This window comes from Hyla sarda, chromosome 6 (genome assembly GCF_029499605.1).
Source record: "Hyla sarda isolate aHylSar1 chromosome 6, aHylSar1.hap1, whole genome shotgun sequence".
In the NCBI taxonomy this organism is placed as follows: domain Eukaryota; kingdom Metazoa; phylum Chordata; class Amphibia; order Anura; family Hylidae; genus Hyla; species Hyla sarda.
In genome coordinates this window covers 64,944,080-64,968,917 of record NC_079194.1, presented here as the reverse complement: position 1 = coordinate 64,968,917, position 24,838 = coordinate 64,944,080, and the positions used below count along the sequence as shown (strand labels likewise).

Genomic DNA, 24,838 nt, shown 5'->3' with positions numbered 1-24,838 from the left:
CACCGACCATAACATATCATCTGCAAAAGACTAAGGAAATCCAAAAACCTTGCCTTTTGGCGGGACTTGAGGACCGCGCTTGGTAAACACTACAAGAGAGCAATGGTTCCCAACCCGGACCTCAAGGCCCACCGACATTCCGGGATTGTTTAGTTACTCCATTGGAACAGAACAGGGAGGAAGTCAAATCCTGGACTGTGGGTGTTGGGCCTTGAGGACTGGGTTGGGGACCTCACCCATAGAGTTCTATATGGAGTCGGAGTGCACATACTTTGCCATCGCTCTATTCAGACAGGGGGGCTCTGGATCCCTGTTCTCATGATCAGTGAGGGTCCTGAGTTTTGATCGCAGCAACATGAATGCGTCTGCTTATGCCTAGTAGAATGCTAAGACCTAAATATGTGTAGTAATAAGCTATCCTGGACATTTTGGTGTATTGGTACTTGCACATTTTTTTCAATCCTTCTTTTCCCCATTGACTTGGGTATATTATATCTAAGTCTCATTTAGGGAGCGTTTGCACAACGTTATTCCCGTGGAATTTTGCAGGCGGAACTACGCGCGGTGAACGTTAACATCAGTGTGCATGGGTCTTCTGCGACACCCGATCACACTGAGCAATCTCAGCAGCACACAATCCCGCTGCTGAAATTGTTCCACACAAAGAATGAACATGTTAATTCTTTGAGCGAAATTCCGTGAGCACTGCATAGCCGTCAATGGTGACAACGCAGTGCCGCGCGGTCCTACCGGCAAAATCTTCGGCGGCGGCTGGCAGACTGAATCTCCGCTCGCTGAATTCCGAGGTTTACGTAGTGTGACTGCACCTTTAGGGTACGATCAAACGAGCGGATCTGCCGCTGTAGGACCGCTGTATGCTGCCTTTACATGTGCCTGCTCGGAGAGGCAATAAGCCGCTTCTAGCAGACACACTGCGATGTGCGGGTCGCAGTGTGCATGCGCAGTATACTCGCACATTGCGGCAGCTCTCGGCCATGCTCATTGAGCAGGGGGAGCGGCCGCCATGTGTGCGAGTACACCGCGCATTGCCGCGCCGAGCAGGTACATGTAAAGGCAGCATACAGCGGTCCTTCAGCGGCGGATCTGCAGCATAAAATCCGCTGGAGATCCGCTTGTGTGAACGCACCCTTAGAGTATAAGATATAAGTCACTGCGTAAATGGGCCCTTACCATGAAACTGCTCTCACCCATATACAAATAGCTTTTTGTTTTACTAGGTTTATGCAGAAACTCAGCACAATTGTGAGACAAGTTTTTTGTTGTGCGGTTACAGGTTTCGGCCTGTTCACACTGCACCCCAGGGTGACTTGTTTATACACTCCCTTCTTGCTGGGCATCTTTCAGAAAGTCCTCATGGGACTGACAAAGATAACCCTCATAACTCTTTGAGATGCAAAACAGTAGTCAAGGCATCGGGGCTTTGTTGTATCGTCAGGTGAGGTTGCCAGCAGTGGCCTCATCCAGTCACACACACAATGGAGAGAAGTAAGAAGGGTCAGGGTCACTGTGCCCCCACAAGAGATTTACATAGTATAACCCCTGTAAAGAATCACTCCAGGATATTTTTATTTGCTTATACAGTGCAGTACAGGCTATTATTAGGGAATAATGGAGAGGTTCTTGTGTATGCCTTGTGCTTTTACCTGTTTTAACTGATGTGGCAGGCAAGAGTTTGCAGTCATACTGGTTGAAATTCCATCATTGAAAAGATTTTCTATTGCTGCCTACATTTCCTATAAGGCCTCGGGCTGAGGGTGTGGCATTTAATCACTGCACCTGGTCACATAATTGGGGTGCTGGAGTTCAGCCAGGTGAATTGATAAGACTCCTAATAGGGTTAAAGTATTACTCCAGAATAGGAAATTTGTACTACCAGCAGAAAAAAAATAAAGAGGTACATACCTTCCTTCGCTCTTCCGGTAACCCGCTCCGGTCTCCGCCGCGATCCTCTTCTTGGTTGCTGGTGGTCTGCGAGTCATATCACCAGTGAAGTCCCGACTCGGCCAGCGATAGGCTGAGCGGCAGTGTGACGTTTTCCTCCCCCGCACCTGCTGCCGGGGCTGAAGACGTCACACTGCCGCTCAGCCTATCGCCGGCCAAGTCGGGACTTCGCTGCGGCTGGTGATTGGCTGAGTGCAGTATGACTCGCAGACCACCGGCAACCAGGAAGAGGATCGCGGCGGAGACCGGAGCGGGTTATCGGAGACACCGGGGGAGCAAAGGAAGGTATGTACCACTTTATTTTTTTTACTGCTGGCAGTATGGGGGACAATTTATTTATTCTGGAGTACTCCCTTAAAGTTTGTGCAATTAAAGGGGTATTCCTGGAATAAAACAGATGGTGCTGTAGGACTAGTCATGAGGAGTGGGCACGATATGGGTAAAACTTTCACACAAGTCGGATACTCCGTCGATTTTCTGCTGTGGATTTGTGTGCTGAAAATCTGCAGGCTATTCCAGTCACAGCACTGTAAATATTTTTTAAAGAAATCTCTTGTACGCTGTTGCACAGCTCCACTCTTGTATAAGGGTCATGTTTGGTACTGCAGCAAAAGGTGCATTCACACTGCGTAATGTCCGCCTAATGGAAAATTTTGTGCGAACGTGATGTGCACAGCAAGTTCCGACAGTTCGACACTAGGATCAGACATGTGCCACCTCCACTGATGGCAATGCATATCTGAGTAAATCCGCCTTTGGGCCCCCTTAGGCACCAGAGCCCCCGGTGTGACTGCTACCACTGGACCCCCATAGTTATGCCCCTGACAGCTGGACTCCTCATTGACGGCAATGCATTCCGCACGGTATTCTGCCATACAAATGTACATTCTTGTTCCTTTAGCAGAGTCCAAAATTGATTTTCGCTGCTTAAATTTGGCAGCGTGCACAGTGCAGCGGAATCTCATTAAAACAATGGGAGGTTCCTGCACCAAGATTTTTAAACAGAATTTCTTTGTTCAGAAATTCCATAGTGTGAATGCGTCCTATATGATACCTGTCAGTTTGGGTCATCAGAAATGCGGTCAGTCCAGTAATACAGATGTAAAAATGTGACTGTATTATGCTTATGGGAAATCGGCCTAAAGCCGTTTTAAAACAAAATTGCATGCACTAAACTGAAGTGTGGTGTCCCGGTACAGGACCTTGTCCTGTCCCCTGTCTAAAGTCCCCCTCCCTCCATTCATATAGGGCTCTCCTGCAGGGCTTGCCCTTGGTCGCCTCATGTAAAGTGTGTTTATATCTTTTTAATGTATAGAAAATATATGCACCGGACCTTAGTGGTCACATGATGTACGGTTAGGATGTATAAAATGTTCAAGGACCTTAGAGGTCATGTGATATACCCAGAGTTCACTGGGTTCATAACTTACAGGTTTGCTGACCAATGAGCTTAGTCTAGCCCCTTATTATATAAAGGGCTGTAGTCAATCAATTCAGTCTGGTCTCACTTCCTGACGGACTATCAAGAAGCACAAGCATCTCATTGGTATCAATTCAATTCAACTAGGCCCAAAGTCTAAGAACCTGCAGCCACTAAACGTGAGTTACTCAAAGCTCCATCTACTAAATCCTGTGTGACTATTACCAGCTCAAATCTTCTAAATTAGTAGCACAGTGGCCTGCATAAAAGCCCATTGCTTCCAAGTCCCAGCAAACCTGTGAGGAACCTGTATCCCGGTTCACTCTTGAAAAGACTGTTATGTTAAAGACTGTTTCATAAATTCCGCAAGTAAAGTTTCTTCAGTTTATTCCTGAAATCTGCTGTGGACGTTCCGTTATTTTTCCCTGCTGTTTGTGGGACAGTTGGCGGTAGGAACATTACTATTGAGGAAACCTTACCCTGGCGTCACAACATTCAAGGGTTAATACCACCAGACCCTACACTACCAATGCAATACCCCAGTCATCGTTACTCTCCTGGTTCACCACAGAAGCCTTGGGCCCCATCCACATGGTACAGCCAGGGGCACATAGAGGTACAGAAGGGCCCCCGTAGAAGTCATAATACAGAAATATGCTTCAGGTAGAGGTAGATGTGGACAAATAACTATGGGCAAAGGTGAACACTAGTCAGGCTTCAACAGTAAAATGCAATAAACCTGTATCAGTAATAGCCCTGAAGCCATACAAAGGTTGTATGAGGAGAGCCTGGCACCGGCACACACTCTATATCTTAAAAGGTGGCATTTTATAATCCTCTCCTCATGCCAAGTACTAACTACAGTCAATGTTCCAGCCGGTTTCATCATGCTGTTGATAAACACAGTGAGTGGGTGTAAGCACCGGCTTATCCAGGTCACCGGCACATCAGGACGGTTGTTTCAGCTTGTGGCTTATCCACTTCCATGTGATTGACCTACTTTAAAGAATACTGGCAGCTCTTCCAGGTATGAAATTGTAAAAGGGCGAGGTGTGCCGGGCATTGTAATCGTGGGTAATTCAGCGCCAAGTTATGTGGCAATAATCATTGCTGTGTCTGAACAGATCCGTACAGGACACTTTGCTCTGTTTTACGTGGAGGGGTTCCAGTGAACAAATGGAGAATGACTTACTCTGTACCGTATGAAAACAACTGAAAAAAATATTCTAATGATATAAACAGCAAAATATAAATGTCTGCAAAAAAACAAAAAACTAACTAAAAACCCTCCAACAAGCAGTGCCAACCAGCTCTATCCAAGACCACTGCTGTTCCGACATTCACCAGGTCCCTGTTGCTCCTGCTTTCCAGTCCCCATCTTGATGCACAGGAAATGCCCACTGGGCCGATCAGCCCTGCTACATGTCATTGGCTGAGTGGATATTCCCTCCAGCGCCACCTCTGGTTCTTTCTCTGGTGGTCAGCCTTGTTTTCCTGATGATTATGCATGTTGCAGGGCTGTTCGTCACTGTACAACGCTGATCCTGAGGCTGGCGCTGGCGCTCACACCTCTGAGTGGTGAGAGATTTAGACAGGTGGCTCACCTGTGGAGTCGCCTGTGATTGAGGTTTCTTCCTGGCACTAGCATCCTGACTCCTGTATACCTGACCTACTGCGATGTGACCCCTACTTGTGACCTGACCCTGCCTTTGCCTGCTGACTTTGTACTAGGTTACCCTCTTGGTTTGAACCTTGCTGGCATTGGCTCTATTGCTGGTTCTGATTTTATACTGCACTCCCCTCTAGGTTTTCACTCTCTGGCTTGTCCCTGGTTTACCCTTTTGTCTGCTGATTTTCTATCTTTCTGCTTGTGTGTTGCAGACCTGGCATGTCTAACTTCCCTGACTCCCCATGCAAGAGTAGAAACCGTTGCTCGGTTGGGGCGACCATTAAGGCAGTTCGCCCAAGTAGGTAGGGACAGTGGTTGGGGCAAGACTCAGATCTGCACTGATCCCTACCATACGTAACAATTACCCATTGTACAACTGTGGTTTTTTTGGCATGTTGCCCATCATTTCATAATATATTATGGCTGTATTATAAAATTAATCAAAGAAGGAAAATCACGTCACTCCCTCAATGTGACAAAAAGATGATAAAGCCCTAAAGGACGTGTAATTAAGTGTATAAACCAAAGATAAATTTGTGGGCCATTCACAATTGATATATTTTTGTCCTATCATTTACTTTTTGTAATGAATTTTAATGGATATCAGTAAAAGCTACATTTTATATATTCTTTGGTCTCTGTGTGGATGAATTCTTGGATCAATACTAATATTAGGTTTACCATATCCTCATTGGAGGACTACTTTGGTTTATACACTATATTATAAAATGTCAAGGGTTACTGTAATTTTAAACAACTTTGCCATGTTGTTCTGACATGGCAAAAGACCCACTGCGATCAGGAGTTATGGGCTGGGGAAGGTAATGGCGAGTGCACCTCTCTCCCCAGCTGTCAGTCAAATCCAACCTTTTTTGCTGTATAAGTTTATGCAGCGAAAAAAGATCAGATCTGCTGGCCAGCCGGGAAGTAGAGCACAATGCAATTGGTGCAATCACAACTTTTCACATAGGTAGCTATGTAGGAAGGTAATTAGCCAGGCAGGTAGGTAGCAAAGAAGGTCGTTAGTCAGTTAGGTAGTTAGGTAGGTAGGTAAAGCAGCGCTCGATAGCTCACCTTGGGATCCGGGGCAGGTGTCCTGTAATCCCATTAGTGAGCGAGCCTGAGCCAGACTCGAGGCCATGGGTGCAAGGCCCTGACTTCAGCCCCTTTAAGCCCCTCCTAGCGCCGCTACGTTTTGATAACGTAGATCTTCAGAGGTCTTTTCTTAGATTTCCTTTAAATTATAAAAAAAAAAGCCTTAAAATTGTGGTGCATGACATAAGAAGCCACTTTTATATAAGATTTTCCATTAATAATACACCAAGCTGGAAAACAACAATAATCTTTCATGGAATAGGATCACATGTACTGATCACACATCCTCCTGCACATTTACTCTTTGCTTGGATTTTCGGCCAGGAAGAGGTTCGTACAAAAGCCTATTTCATTCCCTTGAGTCATGGGACAATGCCATAGAAGGAGATGGATGTGCTCACAGATAGTAGGGGGGGGGGGGGGGGGGTAGACTATTGTGGCTTATACAACTTTTCTGCAGAACATTATAATATGTTATATTTCAGCATTTTGACAAACTAATTCATTATCTCAAGAAATGGTTCGATAAATCATTTGGCGTTTATTTGAAATGTGAAATGGCCCAAAACTGGGTTTTAAATCACAAAAACCTTTAAAATTCAGTGGTAAAAGGTCTGTTATTTCGCATTCAATTCACTGTTACGTCCATAATTACGGATGGGAAATTAAGTGTAAGGGACTTCTTTCAAGCTGTTTATGTTGGTATATCAATGTTGGTGTATATTGGATGTTTTTTTTTTTACCCTCCTTTTTCCTTCTGTTCTATTTTTTGCGCTGTTGTGCAAAATTTATCATATGTGCACATGGCGAATAATAGCGCAAAATTTGAAGACCACATTCAGTACCTCAAAGTAGTTGATCATCTGACACATTTCTGTGTGTCCTCATTGATGGTGTAGGGTTGTGCAAAATAATGCAGCAGTGCGCTAAATTAGTGCTCGACTTCAGAAAAAGCTCACATGATAACTCGCTATCCACTGCAAAAAAAGTATCCACCAACCGCCATAACATAGAAAACAATTTCAAATGCTCCAAAACTGCACACAAAAACGACGCAAAAAAACAAAACAATAAAACAACACTGCACAAAAATGAGTGCAACACAACAGATATGTCCCCTATGGGAAGGAGGCTTTAGAAACTAGCTGATGTTAAAGGGGTACTCCAGTGGAAAACTTTTTTTTTTTTTTTTAATCAACTGACGCCGGAAAGGTAAACAGATTTGTAAATTACTTCTACTAAAAAATCTTAATCCTTCCAGTACTTATTAACGGCTGTATACTACAGAGGAAATTCTTTTTGAATTTGAATTTCTTTTCTGTCACGACCACAGTGCTCTCTGCTGACCTCTGTCCATGTCAGGAACTGTCCAGAGTAGGAGAAAATCCCCATAGCAAACATATGCTGCTATGGACAGAGGTGTCAACAGAGAGCACTGTGGTCGTGACAGAAAAGAAATCCAAAAAGAGAAGAATTTCCTCTGTAGTATACAGCCGCTAATAAGTACTGGAAGGATTAAGAATTTTTAATAGAAGTAATTTACTAATAATATAATAAAAAAATAAAAAAGTTTTCCACCGGAGTACCCCTTTAAAGCCCCAGGATCAGGAAACACTACAGCAGTAATGGCCCCAACCAGTGCGAACGTCATTAAACTCACAGAATGAAGTTGGAGATGAATACTCCTTTTGATCCTCTTTGAAAGTACGTTCACACGTGTGGATTTACTTGTGAATTTGCAGCATAATTTCCGCAGCATGTTTGAATGGGCGCTGGCTTTTCGCGAGCTTCCCATAGCAGATTTTCGGCAGTGGAATTTCTGCTGTTGAAAATCAGCCTCAGACCCTATTGACCTCACTAGGATCTGTGGCAGATTTTTTGCAGCGGAGGTTCTGCTGCATAGAGCCTGCCCCTATTCAAACTAGCAGTTGGAAATACGCTGCGAGTTCACGTATACGTTGTTTTTGCGGGACTCAAAAGAGCAACAGACCACGTGTATACGAAAATAGCCTGAACATAGTATAATTCCAGGAGTTGACTACATTTTTGACAGAATACTGACACATACCCCAAACATGAGAAAAATGTAATCTGAACAGCCCCTATATACATTCAGGTGGATATATGATTGCCTACCATGATCCTCTCCCAGTAATCTGCACCTCTGAGTATACTGATGACCGGACTGACTGGAAGGATTTTATTGCCACCAATTGCAGAGTGGAAGAATTATAGATGCTAAGAAAATGACTGATAAGAACCAGTCTAACCCAGTTCTGCTGCTATGCCGTATGTACGGCGTCCATTTTAGGACATCCAAGGAATTAACCCAAAGTCATGGGTATAGGTATAAAGTAAATTATTTATACAGCTTAAAAGAAATCAAAGAAAATAAACAAAGCAAGACGTGTTTCGGAAGTCACAGCTCCCTTTTTCAATTGCAGGTGGTTGCTGTGTGGCCAGGTGACAGGTGTGGGAGTTTAAATACATGAAAAAATGGCGCCAAACCAGGTGAGCTGATGACATCATGTGGGATGGATGCCGGGGCCAGGTGTGGACTGGGCAAGAGAGACCTACATAGTACAACATTTTCAATAAAAGAGCATGAAAACCATGTAAAACATGAAAAAATTGATGGGTATAGTCTTTTACAGGAGTATTTAGAAGTTCAAATAGAACCGCGAGAAATGTCCGTAGTAGCGACCAATCAGAGAGCTGCCGGTGTCCGTGCAATCAAGAGGCAGTAGGCGGAGGCTGTCATCGCTGTGCTGGGTTGCCGCGACAGGTGTTTGAATGGAGACGAGCCTTTTACGCCTGATTGGTCGCTTGCTGTGGGATAGTGTAAAGGCGACCAATCAGGATCGTGCCGTACATGACTGAGTATAGTTACGCTGTCATGGGCGAAAGTCCGTGTGGAGATGTCGTCCAAAGATGGGCATGAGGATAGTGGGCTGGATTCTGATAGGCTGACCGTGATATCGAGTGAGCCAGAGGGGGGACGTATAAGTCCGGGTTCCAGGTTGCTGCCGCTGGTGGTGGTAAAGTGTCTTTCAAAAATGTCAGCCAATCGCTGCTAGGGTCGTCCGGGCGGTGGCCAATCGGAGATGGGAAGTGTATATCCTCTCCAGGAGATTCCTAGAGGCATCGGCGGTAATTCTATTTTGAAGAGTACGACCAATCGCTGCTGAGAAAATCTGGGCGGCGACCAATCGTGAAGAAGGCGGTGTTTTTGGCGACCAATCCTGGAGAAGGAGGTCTTTGAACGCTATCAGGGTGCCGGTATCAGGCTTCAACTTTGTCCGGTTGAGCTGTCATCCGATCTGGTGGTCCTCGGGGTCCGGATACCACTTGGAATTTTTCATGGAAGGGCTGTGAGACCTGTAAAGAAAGGGAGAGATAGAGAGAGAAAGGGGAGGGGAGAGAAACGGGTGTCTTCTGCGGCGACTTGTTGTCGTCTTGTCCCGCAGTGAGGAGGCATCTGCTACGGCTGTCACGATGTCATCGGGACCCATCGGCTTGTCTTTAGCTGGAATCGGTGAGGTGGGTGGACTTCCATTCCGGCAGCAGTGGGTGGAGGGGTGGATTAGGTAACATTCTCGATGTATTCATTCAAACCCGAGGGTGTCAAAGTTTTAAGGGTGAAGATCCAGAAATGTTCCCGTTTTCTCAGTACTGCGAAGCGGTGCGCATTGTCAGCGGAGATATGTTCAATAGGTGTGATGGTGTGGCATCTGAAATCGCTGCTGTGCTTTTCCGCTGCATGCCTGGAGACACTGTGGAGTTGGTACCCCTTGGTGACATTGGATCTGTGCTTGTTGATGCGTTGATTTAGTGGTTGGATAGTGCGCCCGACATACTGAAGACCACAGGGGCACTCGAGGAGGTAGATCACGTAGGAGGTGCTGCAGTTAATGAAACTCCTGATGGGGTAAGTAATGTTGGTCACCCTGCAGGTGAATTTTGTGCATTTGTTAGCAATTTTGTTGCAGCATTTGCAGAGAGGTTTGTTGCACTTGTATGAACCGGTGACAGGTGGGGTGTCCAGCAAGGTGGTTTGCTTCTTTGGTGCTTTGAGTTTGCTGGGTGCCAGCATATTTTTGAGGGACCTGTTGAGGTAGCTGTTCCCATCCACTGACTTGAAATAGATCAAGTCAGTGGATGGGAACAGCTACCTCAACTGTGACAGCTGCCATTTCAGAAAGTGGACACAGAACATCCCCTTTGGTCAGTACAAAAGAATCAGAAGAAACTGCACCGAACCCTCAGACTTCGAGAAACAAAGTAATATCCTGGACCAGCGCTTCAAATCCAAAGGCTATCCTACCTCACTCATCAACCAAAACAAGCTCAAGGCAAGCAAATTCTCACAAAAAGAGTGCTTGAAACCCAAAGTCACCAACAATGACATACCTGAGCAAACCCACTCCTTCAATTTCATCACTACCTATAATGATGATCACAAACTCATCAAAAGGATCATCACTGACCATTGGAAGACTCTCATGCTGGACCCCTTACTCAAAGACATTCTGCCACCCAGACTTAACATCACCTTCAGAAAAAACAGGTCAATTTTTTCATGTATTTAAACTCCCACACCTGGCCACACAGCAACCACCTGCAATAGAAAAATTGAGCTGTGACTCCCGAAACGCGTCTTGCTTTATTTATTTTCTTTGATTTATTTTATGCTGTATAAATAAATTATTTACTTTATACCTATACCCACGACTTTGGGTTAATTCCTTGGAAGCGCCACCGCAGCATTTTTCTACATTTTCTGCATTCTACATACGGACCCACCTCTGGGCTCCATCCTCACGCTGCAGGCCTGCATACCAAGCTACCAAGGGACACGCTACCCTCCACCCGGGTACCCACCTACACCGGCTAGAGACCTACACCGCACCCGGCGCTACCTCCGCTTTTTTCCGCTATATACTGCATTTTAGGACATCGTCAGCCGCAACTCCGTCCCCCAGACAGGCTACACAGCATCCTGCCTTCTCCCTCACACCAATCACCATCATCCTTCAGCCACAACTCCCTCCTCCTTCGTCCAAAACGCTGTCATGCCTCAGACGATTCTCCCTCAGGAGCAACTTCCTGCCGCATAGCTACAGCATGTATAGCAGAGCACAGCATGTATAGCAGAACCCGCATAGCAGAGAGCCGACACTGACTCGGCTCTGCTACACTGCAGGAAGGATTTTTGTCTGAGGAATGACAGAGTTTCGGATGAGGGGGTTTAGGATGACGGAGGAGGGAGTTGCAGCTGACGCCTGATGGAGATTGGTCCCAGGGAGGAGGATGGAAGCTGTTTCGCCTGACGCGGGATGGAGTTATGGCTTACAATGTCCTAAAATGGTCACCGTACGTATTTTATCTGCCCTATGTGATGTGTGATCTGCCCTATGTGATATGCCCTGTGTAATGTGTAATCTGCTTTATGTGATCTGGCTACGTGATATGCCCTGTGTAATCTGCTTTATGTGATCTGCCCTATGACCTGCTTTATGTGATCTGCCCTACGTGATATGCCCTGTGTAATCTGCTTTATGTGATCTGCCCTATGACCTGCTTTATGTGATCTGCCCTACATGATATGGGCCCTGTGTAATCTGCTTTTTGTGATCTGCCCTACGTGATATATGCCCTGTGTAATCTGCTTTATGTGATCTGCCCTATGACCTGCTTTATGTGATCTGCCCTATGTGATATATGCCCTGTGTAATCTGCTTTATGTGATCTGCCCTATGACCTGCTTTATGTGATATATGCCCTGTGTAATCTGCTTTATGTGATCTGCCCTACATGATATGCCCTGTGTAATCTGAGTTATGTGATCTGCCCTATGACCTGCTTTATGTGATCTGCCCTACATGATATGTGCCCTGTGTAATCTGCTTTATGTGATCTGCCCTACATGATATGCCCTGTGTAATCTGCTTTATGTGATCTGCCCTATGACCTGCTTTATGTGATCTGCCCTACGTGATATGTGCCCTGTGTAATCTGCTTTATGTGATCTGCCCTACATGATATGCCCTGTGTAATCTGCTTTATGTGATCTGCCCTATGACCTGCTTTATGTGATCTGCCCTACGTGATATGTGCCCTGTGTGATCCTGACTTTATAGACTACATTCAAGTCCTACAACATTTCCTGACCCCGTTTTTTAGCCCCCCTCTCCCCTCCCCAAACCACTTTTTCTTCCGGTGATCTCTTTCATTGGACATTTCCTTATTAATGACCCGTGAACATAAAGTCCTTCTATTAGTTATGAAGGAAATTAAGACATTTCTTCTGTGAATAGCTATTATTTGTCACCATCTGTCTTGTGTTCCAGGAAATATTCAGAGCCAGTCCTGCAGACTTGGCAGATGTATTTACATACTGCAAACCCCAGTGGGCAAAGGTTTATACTTGGCAGCCATGATGACCGATATACAGTATTTCATGTTAATGTATCACATCTATTTTATTTTACTAATTAAATCCAGTTGCTGATGCATACTCATTATTCTTATTGTAGATTTTACTTAACTTCCTGTACATCAGTGTTTTATAAACAGTGTATTTCTAGCTGTTGCAAAACTACAACTCCCAGCATGTCCGGACAGCCTTTGGCTGTCCGGGCATGCTGGGAGTTGTAGTTTTGAACACAGCTGGAGAGACATTGTTTACACTCCGTTTGGAAAATACTGCTGTACATGATTATGGGGGCGGCCATCTTGCCTGAGCTGCTGTTGACAGTATTTGGAGATGTGCATTACAGCAGCCACAGGCACCTTAGGAAACAACGGACTGGAGATGATCACTGACTTCTATAGGAGAGTGTTGTGGGCATGCTCTGTGACTTGTGCAGGGAGGAGGGATGATGGGAGCTGGGGCCATCAACTATTGTCAATGGTGGATCCTGTGTTATCCGCCTCCAGTTTGCTTTTTTAGGGTATGTTAACACTGAGGAATTGACGAGGAATCATTTTGGTCAGGAAATCGGGCAAATCTCCCATCTTCTGCTTGGCACAGAAGAGGTGTGGAAATGGTGCCGAATTTGAAGAGGAAATCAGGAGGAGGATCAGAAAATACTGTAAAGTTCAACCACTGTAAGGTTTGATCCGCTTGAAAATTCTGCCTCTGTTCCGCTTCAATTCTAATTCTATTCTAAAAGTAAAGTCCCATTGACGTCAATGAGTTTTTACCTGTGGATTCCGCCAGAAGAATGAACATGTTGGGGGAGATTTATCAAACCCTGTTTAGAGGAAAAGTTGCCCAGTTGCCCATAGCAACCAATCAGATCGCTTCTTTCATTTTTAACAAGGCCTCTGCAAAATGAAAGAAACGATCTGATTGGTTGCTATAGGCACAGGCTTTGATAAATCTCCCCCGTTAAGTCTTATGGCGAAATACGATTCCGCATCAGAATTTAATCTGCAGAAAGTCCTCATCTGCAGCAGAAAGATCATTAAAGTCAATGGAACTTATATTTAAGGTGGAATTTAAGCTGAATGCTGGCGCGGAATTACGCGAGTAAATTCCTTGTCTTCAGTGTGAACATACTCTAATCCTGTCTGTGATGTTGATGAGATGACTAAGGCCATGTTCACACCACGTTTCTGCAATACAGTTCCCGTATACATTTTCAATTTGAAAACCGTACAGAACAGTATTGAAAAGCGTATGCATTGAGTCTCCATTGAAAACCGTATGCCAAAAGATGCATCCTGTTGTGTCCGTTTAGCCTCCTGTACGGTTTTGTCCGTTTTTTCCTTTACCCAAAACTGTAGACTACCATTGTTCTTGGTCCGGGTGAAAAACCGTAATGAAACGTATACTTTTTTTTTTTTTTTTAAACATGGGAGTCAATGGGAACCGTGCAGAACAGTATGTGCATATGAAACGAAATTATTGTCCAGCACCAGGATGTGGATAAAAACGGGTTTTCTTTATTCAATGAAGACAGCTACATACATGAAATCTCTGACGCGTTTCACGCTTTCGCGCTTAGTCATAGAGTGGCATACAACACATAAGAACACATATATATACTAAAATTCCTTCTCACCAATTGGTGATAAAACAGATGGAAAATACGAAACGGATTCGGTATATACAAAAAACATGTACTGGATTCACCAGAAATATACATTGTGTTGTGGATGCAGTGTGAATAACATTCAAGGCACAAGCGAAGACTGCGACAAATATATAGATCTATCAGAATGAATATATATAATATGTAAAAAGAGAGGTTTTCTCTTTTATATATAAAAAGAATTGAAAAAAAAAAATATATATATATATATATATATTGCACAAACCGCAGGAAAAAATCGCATGTGTCTGAATATATGCCACAGTGTCCAATACCATATTTAAGCAGGGACCATTATCAAAATAAGTGATTGATAATATGGATAACGACACATTACTTTTTATATATCAAACACCCAAATGGGAAGTAGAAATTAATATGTCATAATCAAATCCAATCTATGATTTAAACCAATTGGGTGTCTGGTATTCAGAACAAATATCCAGTAAGTCTCCCTGTTTAGTAGTTTTCTACGGAGATCTCCTCCCCTAATGTTATATTTAACCTTTTCGATGCCCGTAACTACAAGAGATGAAACATCCCCTTTATGAATATCTCTAAAATGTTTGCTCAACGCTGAGATATTGAATTTATCAGTACGGGCGTCGGAAATGTGTCTCCTAATTCTCTCTTTTAAATGGTTGCTAGTACAACCGACATATTGTTGGCGGCAGACTGTACATGCTGCCAGATAAACCACCGATGATGTATTGCAGTTCACAAAGGTTTTTATAATGTATTTTCTACTTGTAGCATACGATTCAAACTCCTTGCTAACCTTCATATGTGAACAAGTAACACATCTTCGGTGGCCACATCTCCAGTTTCCCGTGCTGTAGAAAATATGTTATAAAAACCTTTGTGAACTGCAATACATCATCGGTGTCAGAGATTTCATGTATGTAGCTGTCTTCATTGAATAAAGAAACCCATTTTTATCCACATCCTGGTGCTGGACAATAATTTCGTTTTGTTTGCTACTTGAAACCGGAGGCGGGACTGGTGAATCTGCGCACAGAAGGCGTGTGATTCCTTGGTGAGCGGTCAATGCTTTCTCCTCTCTCTCCGTATGTGCATATGGTTCCATCCAGTTTTCAAAAATACGGTTTGATCAAACCAAGTGAAACTTTATTCATAAGTAATGGAATGAATCCTAAATCTGAGGAGAGGGATTTAGGAGTAGTTATTTCAGAAGACTTAAAGGTAGGAAGACAATGTAATAGAGCAGCAAGAAATGCTAGCAGAATGCTTGGATGTATAGGGAGAGGTATAAGCAGTAGAAAGAGAGAAGTGCTCATGCCGCTGTACAGAACACTGGTGAGACCTCAATTGGAGTATTGTGCGCAGTACTGGAGGCCGTATCTCCAAAAGGTATAGATATTCTAGAGAGAGTTCAGAGAAGATACTAAACTAGTACATGGATTGCAGGATAAAACTTACCAGGAAAGGTTAACCCCTTAACGACGCAGGACGTATATTTACGTCCTGCGCCGGCTCCCGCGATATGAAGCGGGATCGCGCCGCGATCCTGCATCATATCGCGTCAGTCCCGGCGCTCATCAACGGCCGGGACCCGCGGCTAATACCACACATCGCCGATCGCGGCGATGTGCGGTATTAACCCTTTAGAAGCGGCGGTCAAAGCTGACCGCCGCTTCTAAAGCGAAAGTGAAAGTGACCCGGCTGCTCAGTCGAGCTGTTCAGGACCGCCGCGGCGTCCCGAACAGCTGACAGGACATCGGGAGGGCACTTACTGCCTCCTCGGTGTCCGATTGGCGAATGACTGCTCCGTGCCTGAGATCCAGGCAGGAGCAGTCAAGCGCCGATAACACTGATCACAGGCGTGTTAATACACGCCTGTGATCTGTGTAAAAGATCAGTGTGTGCAGTGTTATAGGTCCCTATGGGACCTATAATACTGCAAAAAAATGTAAAAAAAAAGTGTTAATAAAGGTCATTTAACCCTTTCCCTAATAAAAGTTTGAATCACCCCCTTTTCCCATAAAAAAAATTAAACAGTGTAAAAAAAAAAAAAAATAAACGTATGTGGTATCGCCGCCTGCGTAAATGTCCGAACTTTAAAAAATATATCATTAATTAAAACGTACGGTCAATGGCGTACGCGCAAAAAAATTCCAAAGTCAAAAAAAGTGCATTTTTGGTCACTTTTTATACCATTAAAAAATGAATAAAAAGTGATCAAAAAGTCCAATCAAAACAAAAATCATACCGATAAAAACTTCAGATCACGGCGCAATAAATGAGTCCTCATACCGCCCTGTACGTGGAAAAATAAAAAAGTTATAGGGGTCAGAAGATGACATTTTTAAACGTATAAATTGTCCTGCATGTAGTTATGATTTTTTCCAGAAGTGCGACAAAATCAAACCTATATAAGTAGGGTATCATTTTAACCGTATGGACCTACAGAATAATGATAAGGTGTAATTTTTACCGAAATATGCACTGCGTAGAAATGGAAGCCCCCAAAAGTTACAAAATGGCATTTTTTCTTCGATTTTGTCGCACAATGATTTTTTTTTTCCATTTCGCCGTGCATTTTTGGGTAAAATGACTAATGGCACTGCAAATTAGAATTGGCGACGCAAAAAATAAGCCATAATATGGATTTTTAGGTGTAAAATTGAAAGGGTTATGATTTTTAAAAGGTAAGGAGGAAACAACGAAAGTACAAAAATGGAAAAACCCTGAATCCTTAAGGGGTTAAAGAACCTTAACATGTATAGAAGAAGGAAGAGACAGAGGTGATATGATAGAGACTTTTAAATACATAAAGGGAATCAACACGGTAAAGGAGGAGAGAAGATTTAAAAGAAGAAAAACTACCACAAGAGGACATAGTTTTAAATTAGAGGGGCAAAGATTTAATAGTAATATGAGGAAGTATTACTTTACTGAGAGAGTAGTGGATGCATGGAATAGCCTTCCTGCAGAAATGGTATCTGCAGATACAGTGAAGGAGTTTAAACATGCATGGGATAAGCATAAGGCTATCCTTCATATAAGATAGGGCCAGGGACTAATCATAGTATTCAGATTATTGGGCAGACTAGATGGGCCAAATGGTTCTTATCTACTGACGCAATCTATGTTTCTATGAAAAGTTAAAAATGTATACCTTTTTTTCTTTAAAAAGGATGCAACCGGACATCCGTATACGGATTAAAATTTGTGCACCCGTTTTGATAGTTAGTCAGGTTTTGAGGAATCTGTTTTTCTATTTATACGGGAACTGTATTGCAAAAAGGTGGTGTGAACCCGGTGCATTGCCAGCAGTGTCAGTTTGTCAGGATCTCCTCTCCCTGTGATAGCTGAAGCTGCACGGAGCTGTCATGGCCTCTGTGGCCCGACAGAAGTTCACACATGTACGCAGCTCATATGGCTGCCTCATATACATTTACTCTATTATTACATGTACTGTTGATCCACAGCGCTATCGGGATCCCGCTGCCCGATGGCGCTGTCATCAGTGTGCGTCCCCACGAGCGCCCCACGTCCGCAGCTCTACTCCCCGTCCCCCGCAGCTGTACTCCCCGTCCCCCCGTTAACGCTCAGGGAGCGATCCACAGCGCTATCGGGATCCCTATGCCCGATGGCGCTGTCATCAGTGTGCATCCCCGTGAGCGCCCCACGCCCGCAGCTCTACTCCCCGTCCCGTTAACGCTCAGGGAGCGGGGAACAGAAAGTAGAGCACTTTACCTGCGCCCGATGCTCTACTTTCTGTTCCCCGCTCCCTGAGCGTTAACGGGACGGGGAGTAGAGCTGCGGGCGTGGGGCGCTCGCGGGGACACACACTGATGACAGCGCCATCGGGTATCGGGATCCCGATAGCGCTGTGGATCAACAGTAAATGTATATGTGCCAGCCGTATGAGCTGCGTAAATGTGTGAACTTCTGTCGGGCCACAGAGGCCATGAGAGCTCCGTGCAGCTTCAGCTATCACAGCGAGAGGAGACCCTCTCCCTGTGATAGCCAAACTGACACTGCTGTGCGCATCGATGCGTGACGTTTAAATATGTCATGTGACAAGAGTGAGCCAATAGGATGTGATGGAGGCGGACCATCTCATTCTATGGCAAATCTCATTCTACGGCAATGCACCGGCCTAAGAAATGATCTCATGTCTAGACATGTCTGTCTTTAACCTCTTAAGGAGCCAGGACGTACGGGGACGTCCCCGCACCCTGGGCTTTAAGGACCCAGGACGTCCCCGTACGTCCTGGCGTTTTCCGGTCTCTGCCGCTCGCCGGGCAGAGATTGGAACCGGATGCCTGCTGAAATCCTTCAGCAGGCATCCAGGGCAAACGCCGAGGGGGACCATGTAGGCCCCCCATGTCGGCGATCGCCGAAAAATCGCAAGGGAAATCGCCCTTGCGATCTGCGGCGATACCGGGCTGATCGAGTCTCTGGGACCCGACCGCCCGGTAATTTTGCATGATCCCGGCTGTCACAGACAGCCAGGACCATGCTGGAGTATAGGAGCGAGGTGGCAAGCCTGCCACCTCCTCCTATTTCCTGCGATCTGTCGGTTAGTTAACCGACCAATCGCAGGAGGGGGGGCGGTTACTTCCTCCCACCCTGCCCGGCCCCTTGAAGTCCGGAGAGGACGGGAGGAAGACCGGAGGACGCGGCGGGGGACGGGGGAGTGCTGGGGACCGTCCCCGGTACTTACCTCGTCCCTGAAGACCCGGATCTCGGCGAGGAAGATGGCGGCGGCGGCGACAGGTGAGTTGATCTTCAGCCGCGGTCGGGCCCTTTACAGCAATGCACGTCGCCGTAAAGCGACATGCATTGCTGTATTGGGACCCTTTAAACTACAACTCCCAGCATGCCCAGACAGCCCTTGGCGTCCGGGCATGCTGGGAGTTGCAGTTTTGCAACTTCTGGAGGTCCACAGTTTTTGGACCACTGTGCCCTTCCAGATGTTGCAAAACTACACATCCTCAGCATGCCCTTACTCTCCAGGCATGCTGGGAGTTGTAGTTCTGTAACATCTGGCCCTTTCAGAACTACAACTCCCAGCATGCCTGGACAGTTTTGGCATACTGGGAGTTGTAGTTTTGCAACATCTGGAAGGGCACAGATTGGGAACCACTGTATTAGTGGTCTGCAAACTGTAGTCCTCCAGATGTTGCAAAACTACAACTCCAAGCATGCTGGGAGTTGTAGTTCGGCAACATCTGGCTCTAAAGATGTTGCCGAACTACTACTCCCAGCATGCCTGAGAATGTTTGGGAGTTGTGGTTTTGCAACAGCTGAAGGCACACTGGTTGGGAAACATTGTTTCCTAACTCAGTGTTTCCCAACCCGTGTGCCTCCAGCTGTTGCAAAACTATAACTACCAGCATGCACTGAGACTGTGCATGCTGGGAGTTGTAGTTTTGCAACAGCTGGAGGTCCCCCCCCTGTGAATGTACAGGGTACATTCACATGGGCAGGGGCTTACAGTGAGTATCGGGCTGCAAGTTTGCAATGCATCAAATTTTGCACGGCAGCTCAAACTCGCAGCGGGAAACTTGCTGTAAGCCCCACCCGTGTGACTGTACCCTAAAAACACTACACTACACTAACACAAAATAAAATAAAAAGAAAAAAACACTACATATACACATACCCCTACACAGCCCCTCTCCCCTCCCCAATAAAAATGAAAAACGTCTGGTACGCCACTGTTTTCAAAATGGAGCCTCCAGCTGTTGCAAAACAACAACTCCCAGTATTGCCGGACAGCCGTTGACTGTCCAGGCATGCTGGGAGTTTTGCAACAGCTGGAGGCACCCTGTTTGGGAATCACTGGCGTAGAATACCCCTATGTCCACCCCTATGCAAATCCCTAATTCAGGTCTCAAATGCACATGGCGCTCTCACTTCGGAGCCCTGTCGTATTTCAAGGCAACAGTTTAGGGCCACATATGGGGTATCGCCGTACTCGGGAGAAATTGCCTAACAAATTTTGGGGGGCTTTTTCTCCTTTCACCCCTTATGAAAAGGTGAAGTTGGGGTCTACACCAGCATGTTAGTGTAAAAAAATAAACTTTTTACACTAACATGCTGGTGTTGCCCTATACTTTTCATTTTGACAAGAGGTAAAGGGGAAAAAAGCCCCCCAAAATTTGTAACGCAATTTTTCCTGAGTACGGAGATACCCCATATGTGGGCGCAAAGTGCTCTGGGGGCGCACAACAAGGCCCAGAAGGGAGAGTGCGCCATGTACATTTGAGGTGATTTGCACAGGGGTGGCTGATTGTTACAGCGGTTCTGACAAACGCAAAAAAAACAAAACCCCACATGTGACCCCATTTCGGAAACTAGACCCCTCACGGAATGTAATGAGGGGTGCAGTGAGAATTTACACCCCACAGGTGTCTGACGGATCTTTGGACCAGTGGGCTGTGCAAATTAAAAATGTTGTACAGCCCACTGTTCCAAAGATATGACAGACACCAGTGGGGGGTAAATGCTCAATTTACGCCTTGTTACATTCCTCAAGGGGTCTAGTTTCCAAAATGGTATGCCATGTGGGGGTTATTTTGCTGTCCTGGCACCATATGGGCTTCCTAAATGCGACATGCCCCCCAAGCAAAATTTGCTCTCAAAAAGCCAAATATGACTGCTTCTCTTCTGAGCATTGTAGTTCGCCCGTAGTGCACTTCAGGTCAACTTATGGGGTACCTCCATACTCAGAAGAGATGTGGTTACAAATTTTGGGGGGTATTTTCTGCTATTAACCCTTGCAAAAATGTGAAATTTGGGGGGGAAACACACATTTCAGTGTTTTTTTTTTTTTTTTTTTTTTTACGTATGCAAAAGTCGTGAAACCCCTGTGGGGTATTAAGGCTCACTTAATTCCTTGTTATGTTCTTCAAGGGGTCTAGTTTCCAAAATGGTATGCCATGTGTTTTTTTTTTGCTGTCCTGGCACCATAGGGGCTTCCTAAATGCGACATGCCCCCAAGCAAAATTTGCTCTCAAAAAGCCAAATATGACTCCTTCTCTTCTGAGCATTGTAGCGATGTATTGAGGGGGCATGTCGGCCGCCGCTTCGTGCGGAGATCGACACCCGCTATCTCGGCGGAGAGCCGGGGCCCCGTACAGAGAGATCGCAGGGGGCCCCAGCGGTCGGACCCCCCGCGATCTCAAACTTATCCCCTATCCTTAGGATAGGGGATAAGTTTTTCACCACTGGACTACCCCTTTAAGGGGTTAAAGAAGAAGTCTCATGCATGGTCAGTACAGAAAAACTTGATAAGTTTTAGATTGCGGGGGTCCAAGCGCTGTGGCCAACTGTGATAGTGCGGCGGGACCCCCACGGTGAGACATTTTAGGATAGGGGATAAGATGTCTCAGGGCCAGAGTACCCCTTTAAAAAACTGCAAAATGTTGATATTTCTTTTTATGACAGGGTCACACAGAGTGCATCCGCAGTGTCTGCAATGTTGCATGTTTTAAAACATCGGGCATGCTGGGAGTTGTGGTTTTCCAACAGCTGGAGAATCACAGACAGACAATTCTACATGGGCTGTGACCGTCTATAAGGAATGTGAAGGGTTACTGTAATCCCTCCCTTCTCCCTCCTTCCTCCCTCCTCCCATGGGTCTGTCACATGACATCCCAGCAAAGCGCACGTGCTGGAGCCCTGTGACAGCTCAGCAGGGTAAACAAGGGGCGGCGACGTACCTAGCCGCGCCGGCCAATCAGAAGACAGGAATTTAAGCACGCCCCTTTTGGAAACCTGACTATTCAGGAATCTGATTGGCAGGAGGGATGAAGATGGGCGGAGCTTTAAAGATGAGAGCCATTTTTCCCACCAAAAACGTGACATTTCGTGAGCGGTTGCGTAAGGGGCAGCGGGTCGGAGCCAATCGGCGCGCAGGATATACATTATGCAGATCGAGCGCTGGCGCGGAGCCAACAGGACTCGCGCATAGCGATCCTATTATGCATGTTGCATCATTGCGCTGCGTACCGCGATTGGCTAGTGATACGTTACAAGCCACGTCCATAAGTTGCGTCAGCGTCAAGGGCGCCGTGGCCATTGGCGGGGCCCTGTAGGGGGTGACGGTATGTCATTTGCATAGAGCCAACGCGGTGACCAATCATCGCTCAGGGATCATGAATAATTAAGTAAACGTGGAGACGGCTTCTGTCCAGCACTTTCTGCAGTAGTTCTTATCGCGTTACGTACCCGCCATGTCTTCACCACTGCCGTCAGTCGAGACCTCCATCTCTCCGGTTCCCCCGGTAATGCTGCTCGGTGACTCCTTCCCACTGGTGCTGAAGAAGCTCATCGAGAATCCGCCCAGGAACTTACTGGATGCAGACGACGTCGGTGAGGCGTAGTGCCCGGCCATGGCGGCCTCCTCCCTGAGCTGCCAGCGGCCATTAACCATGTCAATAGGGAATGGGATGAGAGGATGATGACCGTGTGCAGTCAGTCACACCACTGTGTGCATAGATGCGTTAGTCAGGCTTTTATTTCATGTAGCTGGAGGAAATGGTAAAGTAAATAGACATAACGATGCATTTCTCCCATAGATCCTTACTGCGGAGGAAAGACTACAACTCCCAGCATGCCCTGGCAGCCAAAGACTGGGAGTTGTAGTTTTACATCAGCTGGAGAGCCACAGATTAGGGAAAGCCTCCCTATAGAACAGTATTTCCTAGCCAGGGTGCCTCCAGCTGTTGCAAAACCACAACTCCCAGCATGCCCGGACAGCCAACGGCTGTCCGGGCATGCTGGGAGTTGTGGTTTTGCAACAGCTGGAGGCACCCTAGTTGGGAGACCCTGCTATGTATAGAGTGTAAAATATTTGATGTCATCTGACTTGTCACATGACTTTGTCACATCTTAACCCTTAGAGGATGCAGCTTTTTTTTAATCTCTTATTGTTGTGGATCTGTAGTTTTTATCGTAATATTTTATTTACGGAAACTTTTAATCATTTTTTTAACTTATTTCATTTTTTAATTTTTTTTTTCTGGTATGTGAATTGACCAAAAATCCTTCATTTTGGACTTTGAAGGGTGTGTTTATTTAAAAAAAATTTTTTTTTACGTTTACGCCACCGACCGTGCAGTTTAATTATTGTATTTTAATAGTTTAACCCCAAAAGGACTGAGCCCTTTTTCACCTTAAGGACTCAGCCATTTTTTGCAATTCTGACCACTGTCACTTTAAACATTAATAACTCTGGGATGCTTTTAGTTATCATTCTGATTCTGAGATTGTTTTTTCGTGACATATTCTACTTTAACTTAGTGGTAAAATTTTGTGGTAACTTGCATCCTTTCTTGGTGAAAAATCCCAAAATTTTATGAAAAATTTGAAAATTTAGCATTTTTCTAACTTTGAAGCTCTCTGCTTGTAAGGAAAATGGATATTCAAAATATTAATTTTTTTTATTCCCATATACAATATGTCTACTTTATGTTTGCATCATAAAATTGATGAGTTTTTACTTTTGGAAGACACCAGAGGGCTTCAAAGTTCCGCAGCAATTTTCCAATTTTTCACAAAATTTTGAAACTCGCTTTTTTTCAGGGACCAGTTCAGGTTTGAAGTGGATTTGAAGGGTCTTCATATTAGAAATACCCCATAAATGACCCCATTATAAAAACTGCACCCCCCAAAGTATTCAAAATGACATTCAGTCAGCGTTTTAACCCTTTAGGTGTTTCACAGGAATAGCAGCAAAGTGAAGGAGAAAATTCACAATCTTCATTTTTTACACTCGCATGTTTTTGTAGACCCAATTTTTGAATTTTTGCAAGGGGTAAAAAGGAGAAAATTTTTACTTGTATTTGAAACCCAATTTCTCTCGAGTAAGCACATACCTCATATGTCTATGTAAAGTGTTCGGCGGGCGCAGTAGAGGGCTCAGAAGGGAAGGAGCGACAAATGGTTTTTGGGGGGCATGTCACCTTTAGGAAGCCCCTATGGTGCCAGAACTGCAAAAAAAAAACACATGGCATACCATTTTGGAAACTAGACCCCTCGGGGAACATAACAAGGGGTAAAGTAAACCTTAATACCCCACAGGTGATTCACAACTTTTGCATACGTAAAAAAAAAAAAAAAAATTCCCTAAAATGCTTAGTTTCCCAAAAGTTTTACATTTTTAAAAAGGGTAATAGCAGAAAATACCCCCCAAAATTTGAAGCCCAATTTCTCCCGATTCAGAAAACACCCCATATGGGGGTGAAAAGTGCTCTGCTGGCGCACTACAGGTCTCAGAAGAGAAGGAGTCACATTTGGCTTTTTTGAAGGAAATTTTGCTCTGGGGGCATGCCGCATTTAGGAAGCCCCTATGGTGAATAACAGGGGGGAGAAAAATATATAAGTGCTAATAAAACATAGCTTTTAATAAATCGTCTAAAACACACTGATTCAACAAAGTGATGTATGAATAGGTGACAAGGCAGATGTCAGCCCTGTGACCTAAGGATAGACACTAACAAGGCTGTTAAAATTGCATGTAAAGGGATTGTCCCACAAATGCAGTAGCCCAATATATTGTATGCTGCTAATAGATAATATAGATATAGCTGCTAGCTATGCCCAACGCGTTTCAGC

General features: G+C 45.1%; 1 protein-coding gene and 1 long non-coding RNA gene across 6 annotated transcripts in view; one reads left to right on the top strand and one right to left on the bottom strand.

Annotated features, from left to right (window-relative positions):
• LOC130275713 (uncharacterized) overlaps positions 1-22,565 on the bottom strand; it is a 73,368-nt gene extending 50,803 nt beyond the window's left edge. Inside the window, exons 1-2 of one of the 2 annotated variants that reach the window (XR_008844876.1) lie at positions 22,451-22,565; positions 6,126-6,285 (exon numbers count right to left, since the gene is read on the bottom strand). This is a non-coding gene — a long non-coding RNA (uncharacterized LOC130275713). Of the gene's footprint in view, positions 1-6,125; positions 6,286-21,942; positions 22,126-22,450 lie in introns of those variants that run through there. The other variant, XR_008844877.1, reaches the window with a different exon arrangement.
• TEF (TEF transcription factor, PAR bZIP family member) overlaps positions 1-24,838 on the top strand; it is a 46,520-nt gene that overhangs the window by 819 nt on the left and 20,863 nt on the right. For 2 of the 4 annotated variants that reach the window (XM_056523991.1, XM_056523992.1), the window contains exon 1: positions 22,311-22,594. The exons of the other annotated variants lie outside the window; for them this stretch is intronic. In XM_056523991.1, coding sequence (XP_056379966.1) covers positions 22,456-22,594 — 139 coding nt within the window. In that variant the 5' untranslated portion in view covers positions 22,311-22,455. Of the gene's footprint in view, positions 1-22,310; positions 22,595-24,838 lie in introns of those variants that run through there. 4 annotated transcript variants of the gene reach the window in all.